This window comes from Conger conger, chromosome 10 (genome assembly GCF_963514075.1).
Source record: "Conger conger chromosome 10, fConCon1.1, whole genome shotgun sequence".
NCBI classification, from domain to species: domain Eukaryota; kingdom Metazoa; phylum Chordata; class Actinopteri; order Anguilliformes; family Congridae; genus Conger; species Conger conger.
This window is the reverse complement of record NC_083769.1, coordinates 37,407,848-37,424,060: the sequence shown is the minus strand read 5'-3', so window position 1 is coordinate 37,424,060 and position 16,213 is coordinate 37,407,848. Positions and strand designations below refer to the sequence as shown.

Genomic DNA, 16,213 nt, shown 5'->3' with positions numbered 1-16,213 from the left:
GTTTGTGAATGTGACGAACATTGAAAAGCTCGGAATTCTACATGTCTAGAAGTACCTTGTGCCAACTCGTGTTACAAACGACTTTTTACTCATTACTAAAAATAATGAATGAGTTCATACGTCGTTCACATGGTTAACATTTATAGATTAAATGAATCGTCAACATTTAAAATAAACTGGGGAAAAAAAGACAATGCAATGTTAAAATTATATGTTTATTCTTCCCCATATAAATCATTCAATTCATCATTTAACCTAGTTTTTCTGTAAATGATACAGTGAGTAGTTCCATTCAACTGTATAGCAGAAACAGTTTCTCTTCACGATATTTACAGGCACATATACACAATGGTTAGCAAACTATTCACAATACAAATACAAAATAGTGTAAAACATTACGCTGGGTTCAGTCCTCTTTTTAACTGCAATTCTTTTTGAAAGTCATTCCTCATTCCTTTTCCTTGGAACATTAAAAAATTCTGGATTGTACTCATATTCCTGAGGCCCGATTCCCAACTACTATTTCGTGAAATGTGGAATGACGAAAAATGTTCAGTTCTGTTGCATCCACACAGAGGACAGAGCTAACAAGCATTTTAAAAGGATGAAAAGGAAAATGTGACTTGAAGAAGCCCGACGGCGCCAGGGAAGTATGAGAAAAAGGAAGACCCGAGACTCAATCCGTTTGTGCCTTCAGTCTCTTAAGTGTATAAAATGTCAGTGTTACTAAAATAACTTTTTGTGTGCCAGTTCCAATTGTTTTACTGACATCAACAAGTGTAGCCACACAAAGACTCAACATTCAGAAGCTTAGTTTAAACAGCCACTCAAACACATACATATACGCAAATGTTCAGCCAAGCACTAAACACATTAAATCACAAACAAACATGCAAGGGGAAATTATACGAACCAAGAACACTACTAACGGCAACACACAGGTCTAAACACAAACAGGCAAACACAAGCATGAAAAAATGTCTAACATTCATGGCAGTGTAGAGTGGTGTTTTTGGCTCTTCCCAACTATACAGGTTGCAAAATCTTGGGGGTGGTGGGTACTGTGCTGCCTCCAAAAACACGAGGAACAACCCTGATACCTCCAGTTAAATAAAAAATAAATATATAAATACATTTTAAAAAACAATGAACAGAATTACAAAGTTCGGTTCAATATTGGATTCTGGTGGCACTGATTTAGACTTTTTAATTCTGTGCACATGCTTAGAAGCAGCTCTCCCAGCCAACACAAAATGTTCTCACAATGTCACTGGAATTTTTTGTGAATGTAATAACATTGCCACTACATTATCAGCAACATTGTGAGAAAGTTTTGTTTCAGTTGGGTTCCTAAACCTCCACTCTGCATATAGCCCCAGGGCTCTGAAATGACAGTATCCAGGCGTGACTGCCAAATTTTGCTTTACAAATTGTCTGGAAGTTTAAAAGAACAAAAATGGGGTGGGGGGAGGGGGGTTTAAAACAAATCAAATGTAAACCAAAGTGCTGAATAAAAACACATTAATAGTAAACACTTTATCATAACTGTAAAATCAACCTATAGATTAATACTCAAACTCTATGTACACCAACACCACCATTTTCCTCCTGCTCCACTCAAGAACCAAAACAGATTCATTTCTAGGCAGTGGGCACATGTGGAATCTAACCAGCAATACTGAAAGAACCAAGAGGAAGATGCAGGAACTCTCAAGCAAGTCAATGAGACACAAAGTACATTTGGCTCTCTTCATCAACAATACCATCAGAAAATGAGCCATTGGTCCGTTTGTTTTCTTTATAAATTTGGATGCTTGTTCAGATATTGCGGAGACAAATCCACTCCAATTTTGCCACACTGCTTTTTATTTGGCAAACATTTCAGGAAATGCATTTAGCATGTGTCATTTAGAAGTTATCGTTTTTAAAAAGTGATTCAAAAGAAGGCACATTTGGCAATTGTGTATAAATAAGCACTATTTACAGTAAATAAGTTAGTCTCTATACAGTGTCTAAGAATGTCCGCCCCCCCCCCCCCCAAACCAAACCCACCCCAGGTTACTTGTGTGCACACTTCCACCAATCCTAAATCTCATAACACCTGGTTTCGCCCGTCTGAACGGCTGTGCTCCTTATTGCTATACACTTACTGGCGAGGGAGTACTATATTTACATAAAATGAAAAGGCGTTTGATCACTCATACAAATGAATACTGTTCATTTCAGTTTAGGTGTGTGAAGACACCTTTGAGACTCTCGCTGACCAATAGGACAAGTGCTGCTTATTTAAAAAAAGCTATTTAGAAATGGTTTCCACAGGGTTCATTGTCTGGGCCTGTGTATTTGTCATCTGACTGCAACTGTGTCTAATCTGGGAAAATATATTTTTAGTTGATATTCAAAGTACAAAACACATTCAAAGCTCCTTAATATCAAGCAGATTTAGTGTTGAACTGGTAGAGGATCTTTTAAGCAGTAACAGATATTTGCCACACCATTCCATTGATACATAACCCTGTTCATATCAAATGAAACCCATAAACAGATATAGAATGGAGATATAGAAATAGTTCTATTTTCCTTGCTGTGGAAAGTCTTCTTAAACAAATAAACAGCAAATCCCTGTATTGGTACTTATGTGCTGTGACTGCCTATGGTTAAGTTAGTGCTCAAACAGATTTATTCAAACTATATGAGCAACCATATCGGCTAATAATACAACTACATTTTAAAATGCAGAGACATTTCTGTTCAGAATTAAACTAAACAGTATTTATATGTATGACTACAAAACACTTTTCAAATCACATTTAAAAAGCTAGACTGTGGCCATTTTTTATAAATATTTTGCCCTATACAGTACTTGTCTTCTCCCTTAGTCCTAGGCAGTAACAACATTTTTCATATAATATCATCATATTTGCACATACGAAGAGACATTTTAGACATCAGAACTCACTCTGGGATGTCTATCAATTTTTAAACTGGTTTTCAAGAAACTATAAATAGCTTGTATCCTTCTAACTGGTAGGACTAAACTTAGAACTATACAGGGACCTCTAGCATCATGGCTGGTTTTTTAGGTGGTATTTCCAAAAGCACATCACAAAACCTGTTAAAAATGTCATTACTTTTTTCCACAGGTTTAACCGCACATTCTGTAGATTCACTTTCAGAGCTCCCACGGTTTCCTCTTATAAGAAACACACTGCTGGAATCTAAAAATGTACAAATATGAGAATCAAATAATTCACTGACCACAACAGCCACGACTGCAATTCATGATGGCTCACCAACACTTTCACCACATGCTCACACATGCACTAACAGTGATCACGTGCGCACATGCACACACACACACACACACACACACACACACACACACATCAAAAACTATTTCCTGCTTTGTCATTTTCATTCCTGTGAATGATTTTACTTCCCTTGGCAAATCCATAAAAAAAAAAAATCCAGGAAAAATCAAATTTCCACAGAGAAAATGATTGAGATCTGCAGTGCTGGCCCAGGCTTGTATTTCCACTGGGTCATGAACCTCAGACAGCCCCTGAGTGCAAACCGCTGGCCACAGTCAGCAGGGGTCAAAGGTCGGTGACTTTGTTCTCCACTAAGGCAGCGACCTGCTGCAGACGGTAGGCGAGCTGCATCTTCTGCCCTGCACTGTCCTCCTCCAGAGCCATGATGATCTGTGCAGGAGAAACCATGTTTAACAGGGTAAGATAACAGGCTCATTCAGGTTCATGATGATCTGTGCAGGAGAAACCATGTTTAACAGGGTAAGAGAACAGGCTCATTCAGGTTCATGATGATCTGTGCAGGAGAAAACCATGTTTAATAGGGTAAGAGAACAGGCTCATTCAGGTTCATGATGATCTGTGCAGGAGAAACCATGTTTAACAGGGTAAGAGAACAGGCTCATTCAGGTTCATGATGATCTGTGCAGGAGATGTGACTGATCTCATATTATAAAAAAAAGCGCTATACAAATAAAATGTAATATAATGCTTTGGATGAATTAACTGCTTATGCTCCAAACTCACACTGGCCTGTGCTCTGTTATTTTGCATTTTGTTCAGCAGGACGTTTTGCTGAAGATGGATAATTAACCAGAATACTGTAATATGACAGAAAATGACATGCAGTGGTGCAGTGACAGGAGGTCCAGGCGGATCACGGATGCACTTACTTGGTCGTAGTACTTATTGATGTATTTGTACAGTTCATGTAGAGCCACCAAACTGTTCATCTCTGACGCAAAGCTCTGAAACATGAATATAAATGTACAACTTTAATTTAAGTGTTTGGCATGAATGCACACAAAAAAAGTTAAAAACAAGACAATTGGATTTACTATGATTTCATTATTTCATTAAAAGCTAAATCCACCTTCACAAATGTCAGTCCAGGCCAGGCTTACTGTAATATGACCAGAATTTCAGAGTATTTGCACTGTATGGGAAGACATACACTAGGCTATATTTCCATTACACAATGCACATAAAGGCATGCAAATGTGGACAAATTCAGCCTGTTGTGTCTGAAACCTGTTTGCTGATACAGTGAAAAGTCAACCCAAGTCCCTCTAATGGAAAAAGAAACTGGGACAAACAATAAAACACTTTCAGTCCAGACCAAGTAACCAAGGTGACACGTCTGTCATTACCAGGCGTAACACAGCAGCTCAGAAACTATTTCAGCAATTAAATGAGCTGAATAGATGAGTTTACTTTAGACCAGGCCATTAATCATGCCTGAATGACACGATGATGATGCTGGTGCATGAGTGTATGAGGGTATGTATGTAATGTGGAAATGCTTTAAACATAAACACTGTGTGACATTTTTTACATGTGAAACGATGGCATGGGGGCAACACAGAATATCTGTAAAAAGAGGATCTATGTAAACTACAGAGCTAATATTTATACAACCATTAGATTTGATCTATGGCAACAGGCTACGGCAATTAAAAACGTAAAAACATTCTAAATCTGCTTAAGTTTAGAATAACAGGCTGGTAAAATGGATGTTCTGGAGCAGGATTATCCGCTCCATGTGCTGTTTTCTCGTTTCAAAATTGCTCGGTAAACAATGACTTTGGTAAAAACCTGACAAAATATGTTTTTTTTTCCTCCCTAGACTCCGCGTACAACAGCGGCCAGGAATTCTGCACCCTAAGCTCCTGATAAAACCCTTAATGCCATTCCAAACATTCCTCTCCACCCCTCATCCAAACAGGAAGTAACCTTTCTTCACCTTTCCGAGCAAAGCAAGGGAGGAAACTGAGCCGGTATGGCTCCTCACAAAAACGCTGATGCCACTCACCCCTGACAGCTCTGTGAGAGTGGAGTTCATCTCCTGGTAGCAGCCCAACACGGCACTGTGGATGTCACTGTAATACCTGCACAACACACATTCATTCCGCACTTTAACCCTTTATGGTGGGAGGTCACAAACAAGTGATTAGAATGTTCTTCACTGAACATTTGAATGCTGATGTAACCATGACTATTGGTAATTGAAAGCAATGGAGGTTTGGAACACCAACTTTAGAACACTGACTGAGTTTTAGAATTTTTAAAGACATTCCCAAAAAACCTGCTCTTCAGAGGGCAAAACCGAACAGGACGCTCAGGGTCACAGACTGACTCTTTGACACATTTTGAGTCCTTGTGCTGCATAATTATAATTAACACACAATTTTACATAATTAAAAAAAGGTGCATGCAGACTGTTTGCTGAACACACTGTGACTCCATAGGACAGAGTGATTCAAGCGAATGGGATTACCTCAATAGTAAATTAGTTTTAGATGAATGGGTACCATTACTATTATGCAATTACATAGTTCATACATGATTCTAACACACTCATTCTGAAAACCACTGCTGAATTTTACATTAACTGAGACATCAACTTATTGTATCAATAGTTTCATATGCAACTAAACTGCTGTGTAAAACTAACGCAGACAGATGTATATCGTAAGTCACCTTTCAACCAGCTGCTTGTATCTGGGGATCTCTCTGGCGTATAACAATTTGTTGACAGGGGAGTCCTGCAAGGAAGAGAGAAGGCATCATAACTGTCAGCATCATAATTTCCACGTCCATCACACCCACAAACTGAGCAGGAGCTGATGGAACATAAACAGGGGCCTTCCAGGCAGGGCAGTGGAACACTCTAGTGGAAGAAATACATCAGGGAACCAGAGAAAGTTGCAATAAAGGCAACTTAAAATCTACCTTTGGATTAACCCATTAGTACTTCTGTTACTGCACTTGCTTATACTCGTGTTACTATTATTATTATTATTATTGCTAGCTTCATATTTGCCAGGACTGTTTTACTGATCCTTTTTTTTGGGTTTTTTTCCTACAGCAGCGCTACTCAACTCCACGTCCTGTGGGCCGCAGTGTCTGCAGGCATTTGTTTCAACTGTGCACTACAAAACCTGATTTCATTAATTATCTTATCTGAACTAAGCAGGTAAAAGAACTAGTGAAATCAGGTGGTGTAGCACACAGTGGGAGCAAATACCTGCAGACACTGCGGCCTGCAGGATGTGGAGTTGAGCAACGCTTCTCTACAGGGTCCAACTTTTTATCTTTGTGCAGCCTCATACATTGGATTTAAACATAAATCCTGCTTCCAATACAATGTATTATTATTATAGTTATTGAAAGTATTATTGGTACTGACCCGGCCCACTTTGTGCTCAGAGGTGGTACACGAGTCGATGAAGGTCTGAGCGATGACGGACAGCACTGCATCCACGCTGTCAGTCACTTGAACGTCAAAGACAAACTGAGGATTCTTCAGTATGTTCACCCAGAACCGCAAGGGCAAGCTGGAGAGAGACAGAGAGACAGTGAGCGGTTAGATTATCACACCCAGAACTGCAGGGGCAAACTGCGCAGAGAGAGAGAGAGCACTTAGATAATCACACCCTGGGGATCAGGTAGAACTGCCTTCCACATAACATGTTAATTTAAAACTAATTATCTACGTATAAAATGCAGGCCGTGTACCTGTTGGTCTTCCAGATGTGCACGGTCTCAGGGTCTTCGATGCCGTGCTTCTGAGCCATGTCATCCAGGAAGTCGAAGAAGAAGCGCACAGCGATGGGTGGTGACCTTTTTGTGCTGAGTATGGCCACAAACACGTCGTCCACAAACTTCTGCAGAGTGCCCTGAGAGGACGAGAGACAGCCTTTAACACCCAACGGTGTACAGCAGGGATCACCACATGTGGCCCTCAAAATACGAATCCAAATCCAGCCCTGGTTTTCCATTCTCCCAGGTAATTAATTGAACAATTACTGCTACCGATTGGCCAGACTGTCTTCACACCTGACTCCCAGGTAAAGAGAGGGTGGAAAGCCAGCAGTTCTCAGCTCTCAAGGACCGTGATTTGATGATCACTGCTGTACAGATTCACCACGTGTTTGAATTATCAACTACCTGACATTTAGGTGTGTGGCTCACACCCGTATTTTTGTAGTAACTTCAGGTGGTGTAGTGCATGATTACAGCAAATACTAGCAGAAACTGTGGCCTGCAGGACCTGCAGTTGAGTGGCACCAGTGTACCAGCTATGGTAAATGATGACAGCTATAGTAAAGTCATGTGGACAGGTGTGGTAAAGAAGTAGGGACAGGTATAATACAGAAGTGGGGACAGGTGTGGTAAAGAAGTAGGGACAGGTATAGTACAGGAGTGGGGACAGGTGTGGTAAAGAAGTAGGGACAGGTATAATACAGGAGTGGGGACAGGTGTGGTAAAGAAGTAGGGACAGGTATAGTACAGGAGTGGGGACAGGTGTGGTAAATGGAGGCAGCGTGTCAGTGGCACCTTCATGGACAGCAGGCGTGTGAGGTAGATCTCGGGGATGGCCTTGGCTCTCTCCCGCTCCCTCATGCTGCTCTTGCGGTGTTTGGGAATTTCGGGGTCCTCGCTGGACTTCACCAGGTGCCACAAACGCAGACCCTCCTCTTCCTCCCCCTCCAGCATGGGCGTCTCTGCGGGACACAGCAGCTTTGTCACACATTACTTAATTACATTACATTACATTACTGGCATTTGGCAGACGCTCTTATCCAGAGCGACGTACAGTTGATTAGACTAAGCAGGAGACAATCCTCCCCTGGAGCAATGCAGGGTTAAGGGCCTTGCTCAAGGGCCCAACGGCTGTGCGGATCTTACTGTGGATACACCGGGATTAGAACCACCGACCTTGCGTGTCCAAGTCCTTTACCTTAACCACTACGCTACAGGCCGCCCTGCAGATACACACTCACACACCCACACGCACACACACACGAGGACACACATAAACACCCAGTTTCAATTTCACACACAGGCACACATCGGAACATCTTACTTACTCTCTCCGGTCTGATAGACCTGACTCACTCCCATGTGCACAGAGCTCTGTGAGCGGGGGATCAAAGCCACGGTCGCACCATCTGGCACCTGTGGGGGGGGGAGGGAAGGTGAAAAGGAGGAACACCAAACACCAGCGTGAGAGAGAGAAACAGAGGGAAACAGAACAGAAGAGATGAGGAGTGAGAAGAGAGGATGGTGAGGGAGAGAACACAAGGTTTAGGGGTCTGATTTACTAACGCCTTTAGCATGTGCGAAACCATTCAGCACACACATAACCACTAAGATGACCAATGATTGGCTGCATTATTAGTTTTGCGTGAGCTGAAAGATCTTAGTACATCAGGCCCTGTGTGGTCAGCTGCAGCGGGAGTGGCTGACCTTGTAGTGCTGCAGGGTGTTGATCCTTTTCCAGCGCCCCTGGACGATGGCTGTGACATCATCATCAGACAAGGTCAGGTGACCCGCCTGTCCAGATCGCCACTCTGTAAAAAGTTACATTGCGCTTGACTGTCATATGCCAATATATTCCCATAAGGGAAAAAAAAAAAGATTCAAATGCTTTTCTGTGCTCAATTGATCTTGCCTGGTGCAACTGAGTCAACCCAGAGGACCAGTAGGCATGGTTTGCACTTTTTGAAAATATTTTATAGGTTACAGCAAAAAAAGCTTAGTGAAGCATAGAAAATGATTTGAATCCAAAACAAGGTTGGTTCTGAATGCACATTTCAGTTTTGCGCATTGTTATTTTAGTCTAAAAACACCAAAATAACACCGGAATGTTCTAAATTCAGTAATTTCATGGCCTGCCCCTGCTCACTCTCCCATGTGAAGCCGCCGCATGGGAGTCACGCTCTGCCTGAAAACGAGCGGCAGTCGTTAGGCACGCTTGGTTACGGGCGTTACGCAACAACGACAGCCCTACCCAGATCCAGGGAGTCCGCAGCTGGCCTCTGGGAGAACGGAGCTCCTTTGTGGATCTGATCCAGGATCTTGTCCTTGACCTGCGTGATGGTGTCGGTGTCCAGAACCTTGACTGGGCAGTGCTGGACCTCAGCCCCACTCTTCACCAGCACCGTCAGGGCCTGCCAGGTGACAAAGGAGTCAATGCATTTTTACACTGAAATACACTGATCCTGCAGAACTGCTGTCGAACTCAAATTACTGTTCACATTCAAGGCGAGACGCCAGGCTTGTCTGCAATTAAGCAGTATGGCTACAGGGCTGTTTCTAGGCCCGACGAGAAGCAGGGTACACGCAACTATTCAGGATACAGCGGGCCTCAAGTGCTTTTAAAAAAAGGTTACTTACAACATACAGAATTTATGTCACAGCATAATTTATTTTGAAATATTAACTGCAAGTAACAGTTTGTGTGCAGAGTGATACGGTTTGCAAACAGACGGTTTTGTATAACCGCTATCGAATGTACAATGTAGAATATGGTCTCAGTCAAATCGGCATCCAGAATCAAAACAACCCATTTAATAACAATGAATAAAAGGTAAATATTTCACAGTTCACAGAGCTGGGTGCCAGAATGGGAAGAGAAGGAAGAGAGGGAAGAGAGGGGGATTGGTAGAGTAGCTGGTGCAGTAGCTGCTTCACTGACCATAGAGCAGTAGTCGATGTCCTCTCGGAGCAGGTGGCTGTCGTTGAGCGTGCGCTTGGCTTTCCCCGTCACTGCGTCCACAGGCCCCTTGTCCACCTGGTACTTTATGGCTCTGTACAGCATGTAGAGAGGCTCTCCAGCCACCTCCTGCAACAAGAGAGAACGACTGTTACACACACACACACACACACACATACACACACACTGTGTACAGCATGTAGAGAGGCTCTCCAGCCACCTCCTGCAACAAGAGAGAACGACTGTTACACACACACACACATACACACACACTGTGTACAGCATGCAGAGAGGCTCTCCAGCCACCTCCTGCAACAAGAGAGAACGACTGTAACACACACACACACACACACACACACACACACACACACACATACACACACACTGTGTACAGCATGTAGAGAGGCCCGCCAGACACCTCTGTCAACAAGAGAGAACGTCGGTTACAGACACATGCACACATCACACATACCTTGAGGAAGGAGTAGAGACAGATAGACATCCAGTTGGTCAGCATCTTCTCAACCACAGTCTCTGTCCTAGAAGAAAAGACAGGCAGAATCAGTACAGCCATAGGCACTGTAGACACTCAGTATAGGCCAGGAAAGTTAAGTTACTGTGGTGTTGGAACCAGGGTTTTCAAACATTTTCATCACAGGGTCCTAACCCAGGCAACCAGAGGACTGCCATCATTATTTAAAAAGGATTATATATATTCTTTTATATTTTATATCTCAAAATATTTTCCCAAATTGATATATAGACATCGTACATCAAGTTTCACCTCAGACCCCCGACAGTAACTTCAAAGACCCACAGTGGTCCGTGGATCCCCAGTTCAAAACCCCAATCAGACAGGGGGGAGACTATGCCTGAATCTGGGGTGTGACTGAGACTCAGATTCTGGGTAGTGTGCACAGGTGTGCTTAGGTTGAACTACATAGCTGTGCAGGTGTGATCAGGAAGTGCTTACCTGCGCAGCATGAGTTTCGGGTTCTTGTCCACGTACTGCTGCACCAGGTCGCTGAGCAGAGTCTTCATGACGTCGGTGAAGTACTCCAGCTTATCGTGCAGGGCCATGGTGAGCAGGGAGGCCACGTAGCCCCGGTCCCTCTGAGAGAAGCTCTGCTGGGCCTCCAGAGTGTGGATGAACTGGGGGAGGAAGAGGAGAGAGCTCACACACACAGGGAAGAGTACATACACACACAGGCACGCGCACGCACACACACACACACACACAGACACTACGACAGTGACTTTTCAACACTGCAATGAGATGTGTTGACTTTGCCTCTCCATTACACGCTAGAGTTACTTTTTATTTAAAGTCAACACACATTCTTTCAGTCAATCCTGATCACCATGTCCATGAAGAAGAAACAAACTACGTCTAACAGCCAAAATGAAATAAAAACAGAGCTGTGCGCAGGTGGTCCAGGGGCTCACCCTGATCAGGAACAGCCGGTTGTTCAGCAGGCTGTTCAGCTGGCCCAGACCCTGCTCCACCGTCTGCCGCCGCGAGTCCGGCAGGTCCAGGTTCTGGCTCAGCGGCGCCCCCCTTTGGCCAGGGAAGAAAACGCGCTCTGCGTACGTGCGGTAGTCCAAGAGGGGGATCCCCGGACCCCCGACGTCACTGCTGAGGTCCATCATCTCAGTCATCAGGTCTGAGAGAGAGAGGGAGGGAGAGAGAGAGAAGGTGAGAAAGGAAGAGAGGGAGAGAAAGAGAGAGGGAGGAGGTGGGAGTAAGGTGAGAGTGGTGAGAGTGAAAACAGAAAAACAGACAGAGAAAGACACAGAGGGAGGGAGGGAGGAGGTGAGAGGGTGAGAGAGAAAGAGAGAGGAAAAGGCGATAGGTAAGAGATAGAGAGATGGAGGAGGTGAGAGAGAGAGAACGGTGAGAGTGAACACAGAGAAACAGACAGAGAAAGACAAAGAGGGAAAGACTTAGAAGAATACCGCATTCTACCGGATTTCAGGTGAAATACTTTTAAAATGGCATTCCTACTGCATTGGTAATCCTGGATTTCATCTTTTCCCACCACAATTCTACTTCAAGTATAGTCTTTCGAGACTTCAGTGTGTCTAATGGTTCCGTATCCACTGATATAGTTTAACTATCCACCAGAGTGGATAGTGGATCCTCAGTTTGGCCTGATACTCATAGATATCCATAATCAGCGAGGAGCTGTGTGAGAATGACAGCAGTGCAGGTGTGTACCTGTGAACTCTTTCCTGCACTGGTCCCCCACATTAATCTCCAGCGTCTCCAGCTGCACCAGCACTTTCTTGTAGTCTCGCAGCGCTTGCTTACTCTTCCTCCTACACAGAGGAAGACCACGCAACTCTTCAGTTACTCTTTCCAAAACATCGACATAAGCAGCACCCGTCTGTTCACAGCTAATAACCTATGAACATGTTCACAGAAGAATTACACCTTTAAGTTAATGGACCAAATGGGCTCTGCTTGTGTTCCGGCTTTCCACAGGTCTCAGCAGGGAGAATGCAGACACACAACATGGCTGATCTTTACTGTGTAGTGAGCCTTTCACAAACTTTCCAAGTTCTCCATGTCGTACATTAGTGTTCAACTCGGAAAAATAAATGGGCAGTCACACTGTAATTATCACACTATGTGCCAAAATGTGAATTATCATTAAAATTACTTCTATAAATCAAGTTCATGTAACTGATTAAAATACGCCATTGATTAGAACTCCATTTTCACACGACTTGCTGTGAAGGTTAGTTTGCGTATAACAGCACACAAGAACATATTTGTAATGAATATGTTATTTCAGAGGTGTGTTTGCACCAGAGCTGGCTGTCTGACTGAGCCGCGGGCTCTGTGCCCACTCCTGTCAGCCGCGATATTAAAAGTAGAAAACACCACACAGGAAAACAGAAACCTCTCAAAATGCTAATTATTACAAGACTGAAATTCATATGGAAAACTGATAAGAAAACTGAAAATCTACTTTTTCTGCACATCATATTTGACACATTTTGTAATTCAGGGAATGTTCAATACAACATCCACCGCTGAATTGAATATTCAATGTGATGGTTCTGAATCTTGTATCTTGAATCTTAAGACCACTCTCTGTCTTATAGTCCAGCTCTTGTTAGTGGTCTGGTCCCTGTGTTAGAGTTAAGGACCAATATTGCACATTGGAAAGTTAGGAGTGCCCTTTTCTTCACACTGTGAACGTTGAGCCATCGTGTTACGGTGTTAAGGTGTGTAATGTGTTGGGTTGTGTGAAGGTGTTTGATTGTGTTGGGCTGTGTAACAGTGTTGCTTTATTTTATGGTGTTGTGTTCTGTTTTGGGTTTGGGTTGCACTGTGTTATGGTGTAGGAATGCATAACAGTGTCGGGTGTTATGGTATGGGGTTCAGTTATGTTGTGCAGTTGTGTTGTACGTTTTGTTAAGGTGTGGGTTTGTGTTAAGGTGAGGGGCTGTGCTACAGAGCCAAGTTGTTATGGTGTTCAGTCATCACGGTGTTGGGTTGTTAGGTTTGTATTAAGGGCTCTGGGTTGTTACGGTGTAGGGCTTTGTTATGGTGCTGTATGGTGCTACAGTGCTGGGTTATGGTGTTGGATGGTGTTACAGTGCTGGGTTATGGTGTTGGGTTGCGTTACAGTGCTGGGTTATGGTGTTGGGCTGCTATGGCGAGTCCCAGTACAAACCTGTACATGAGGATGATGACCAGCACAATGAGCACCACCACCACAGCTCCGGCGGCTAAGCCCACTTGAGCGGCGAGGGGCAGCGGGGAGAGGGCGTCTCCGTCGTACTGCACAGGGCCCAGGTCAAACTCCAGCTTTCCCATCACCACCTGAGAAACAGAGCGGACTCAGCCACAGTGGAGCTCAGAGACACACCACAGGCACTGTTCTACCTCAGCTACTCTTCATCATTTGTATAACAGCCAAACAGTGGGCCAATGCCTCAAAGATGTGCAAAGTGTTAAAAAAAAAAATCGATACACATGCGTGCGTGTGCTGGTTCACTCGCTGGGGGATGTAAACTCACGCGTAGGACGGGGGGGCTGTCGGAGTTGTCCCGGCTTGGGGGCTGGGTTTCGGGGGGCTCGCAGTACAGGTGTGTGCTGTCCAGGGTCTTCATCTCACACTCCTCCATCCCCAATGTGGCGACCACTTCCTGCCGGGTCATGGCCAGGGTCAAATTCTCCCCCTGGAAAAAAAAATGAGACACAAGGTCACCTTTAATGCTGAGTGGACTTTAGAGGCTGGCACAAGTTTACACTGCAAACAGTGTGCAAACAGTCTTAACAAGTGTAATGAGTCTTCTAATGAGATTTATACTCAAAGTTCCTCTGAAGTAGAAAATATTAGCTTATTTTTAGCTACTTTTTCATGTCAAGTGAAACTTTCTTACCCCATTTGCAAACTTGGAAATGAGTCAAACCATCTCACCTCATTGGCAAAATCTTTTTGCCTACTTCAGCAAGTAATATTAAAAAGATTTTAAGTCTAAATAGAAGACTTACTTAAGACTGACTGGCTGGCTGTTTTTTGCAGTGTATATTAAATTTGAAACAGTCATGACGGAGATGGTATGCCATACCTGCACAGCGATAACCCCCCCAGGTTTGAAGCGGAAAGGGGCATCTGGGTTGTCCCTGTTTAGCCGGTGCAGAACAGGATCCTGGTGGTACGTGAAAGGCTTCCCATTGACACTGGCAAAGTCTACTTTCACATTGTCCATCTCAAACCACACACCTATGACCTTTGACCGCTGCGGCACAGTTGGCGTCGCACAGGTCATTTGATCAGAGGAGACGTCAGTGCAAGGCCCCTGAATCTGAAATATCGGAAAACGCAAGTGAACATTCAGAACTACTCAATGGTCTTAATGTGTCTCTGAAAATGAAAGCACAATTACATCTTATCCTTGCGTTTCTAGGGTCAGCAAAATGAAACATTTTGCTTAGATTTGTGGAACACCTGACTTTGAAAATGAACTGAAAAATCAGTGTGCCGAGAAAACTGCCAGAATGTGTAATCGCATTGACAGGTACAAATTAAGACTGCCCAATTAAGTGCTGCCCTGGTCATGCATGTTTATCTTGTCATAACAGAAAGATGACACTTTAAATCTACTGGCAACTGAAGTACAAAATGAACCGGCTGAATTATAAGTTTGTATTCGTTATGAACAGGATTTGAATGTAAATGACTTCTGAAAGAACTTGCAATGTTTACCTTTGGCACACTGCTGTCGAGCACGGCACGGGGACGTTTTGCTGCAAGTTTAGCGAATCGTTTCTTCCTCATACGCCAGTCATCTTCTGGCTCGGCCCAAACCGATATCATTGGCTGTTGCACCACATCCAGGTTCCGCCCACTGACTTTAATGCTGCGCCCACCCCTGTGAAACAGCATATGTCATGCATATATCCTTTGGATAAGTGGTGCCCATGGATGCATTTCCACATAAAATGATGATACAATCTTAGCAAATCAAGGATTCTTACCCCAAGAAACTTTCTGCAGGTTCAGCTTCGCTAATGGTTGGGTCATCTGTGTATTGGAAGACTACATTTCCCAAAATCCTCTCTGCCTTCCCAAACAGCACTCTGACCTGCACCTCTCCTGTGTGGTTACCAGGGCCGGTGCGGCAGACCAACTGCGTGTCGTTCACCTCTTCCACGCTGAAATGGAGGAAAGGCAAGTAAGAAATTATTTAATTATATAGCACCTTTCAAAACCAGGGTTACAAAACATACAAATTTTAACACGTAACACATAAATAATATCACATAGACTCATGAACTACAAAAAGTTTCCCAAAGTGCAGGGGTGTAGGCCGATGTAGGCTAACATGCTAACACTTACATGTAGCAGGGGTGTAGTCCAGTGTAGGCTAATGTGCCAACACATGTAGCAGGGGTGTAGGCTGAGGTACTGTAGGCTTATGTGCTAACACTTACATGTAGCAGGGGTGTAGGCCGATGTAGGCTTCCAGGTCACTCCCTTGGCCTGTCAGGAGCTGGGTACCCTGGACTGTCAGGGCTGTTCCACCAGACACAGGGCCCCTCCGTGGCACTATCCCACTTAGCTGGGGATTCTGAGGCAGAAGGCAGAAGACACACACACACACACACACACACACACACACAGGCACACAGGCACACAGGCACACACACACACAGGCACACACA

General features: G+C 43.9%; 1 protein-coding gene across 4 annotated transcripts in view; it reads right to left on the bottom strand.

Annotated features, from left to right (window-relative positions):
- Positions 1-2,061: 2,061 nt before the first annotated feature.
- The window catches only part of plxnb3 (plexin B3), a 56,770-nt gene continuing 42,618 nt past the window's right edge, over positions 2,062-16,213 (bottom strand). For all 4 annotated transcript variants that reach the window (XM_061257508.1, XM_061257510.1, XM_061257509.1 and 1 more), the window contains exons 16-36: positions 15,983-16,119; positions 15,527-15,703; positions 15,255-15,420; positions 14,617-14,853; positions 14,062-14,223; positions 13,716-13,864; positions 12,248-12,348; positions 11,476-11,693; positions 11,003-11,181; positions 10,502-10,568; positions 10,012-10,158; positions 9,325-9,484; positions 8,781-8,884; positions 8,402-8,489; positions 7,869-8,035; positions 7,047-7,207; positions 6,718-6,865; positions 6,009-6,073; positions 5,341-5,416; positions 4,202-4,276; positions 2,062-3,701 (exon numbers count right to left, since the gene is read on the bottom strand). In XM_061257508.1, the coding sequence (XP_061113492.1) occupies positions 3,597-3,701; positions 4,202-4,276; positions 5,341-5,416; positions 6,009-6,073; positions 6,718-6,865; positions 7,047-7,207; positions 7,869-8,035; positions 8,402-8,489; positions 8,781-8,884; positions 9,325-9,484; positions 10,012-10,158; positions 10,502-10,568; positions 11,003-11,181; positions 11,476-11,693; positions 12,248-12,348; positions 13,716-13,864; positions 14,062-14,223; positions 14,617-14,853; positions 15,255-15,420; positions 15,527-15,703; positions 15,983-16,119 (2,889 nt within the window). In that variant the 3' untranslated portion in view covers positions 2,062-3,596. The remainder of the gene's footprint in view (positions 3,702-4,201; positions 4,277-5,340; positions 5,417-6,008; positions 6,074-6,717; positions 6,866-7,046; positions 7,208-7,868; positions 8,036-8,401; positions 8,490-8,780; positions 8,885-9,324; positions 9,485-10,011; positions 10,159-10,501; positions 10,569-11,002; positions 11,182-11,475; positions 11,694-12,247; positions 12,349-13,715; positions 13,865-14,061; positions 14,224-14,616; positions 14,854-15,254; positions 15,421-15,526; positions 15,704-15,982; positions 16,120-16,213) is intronic.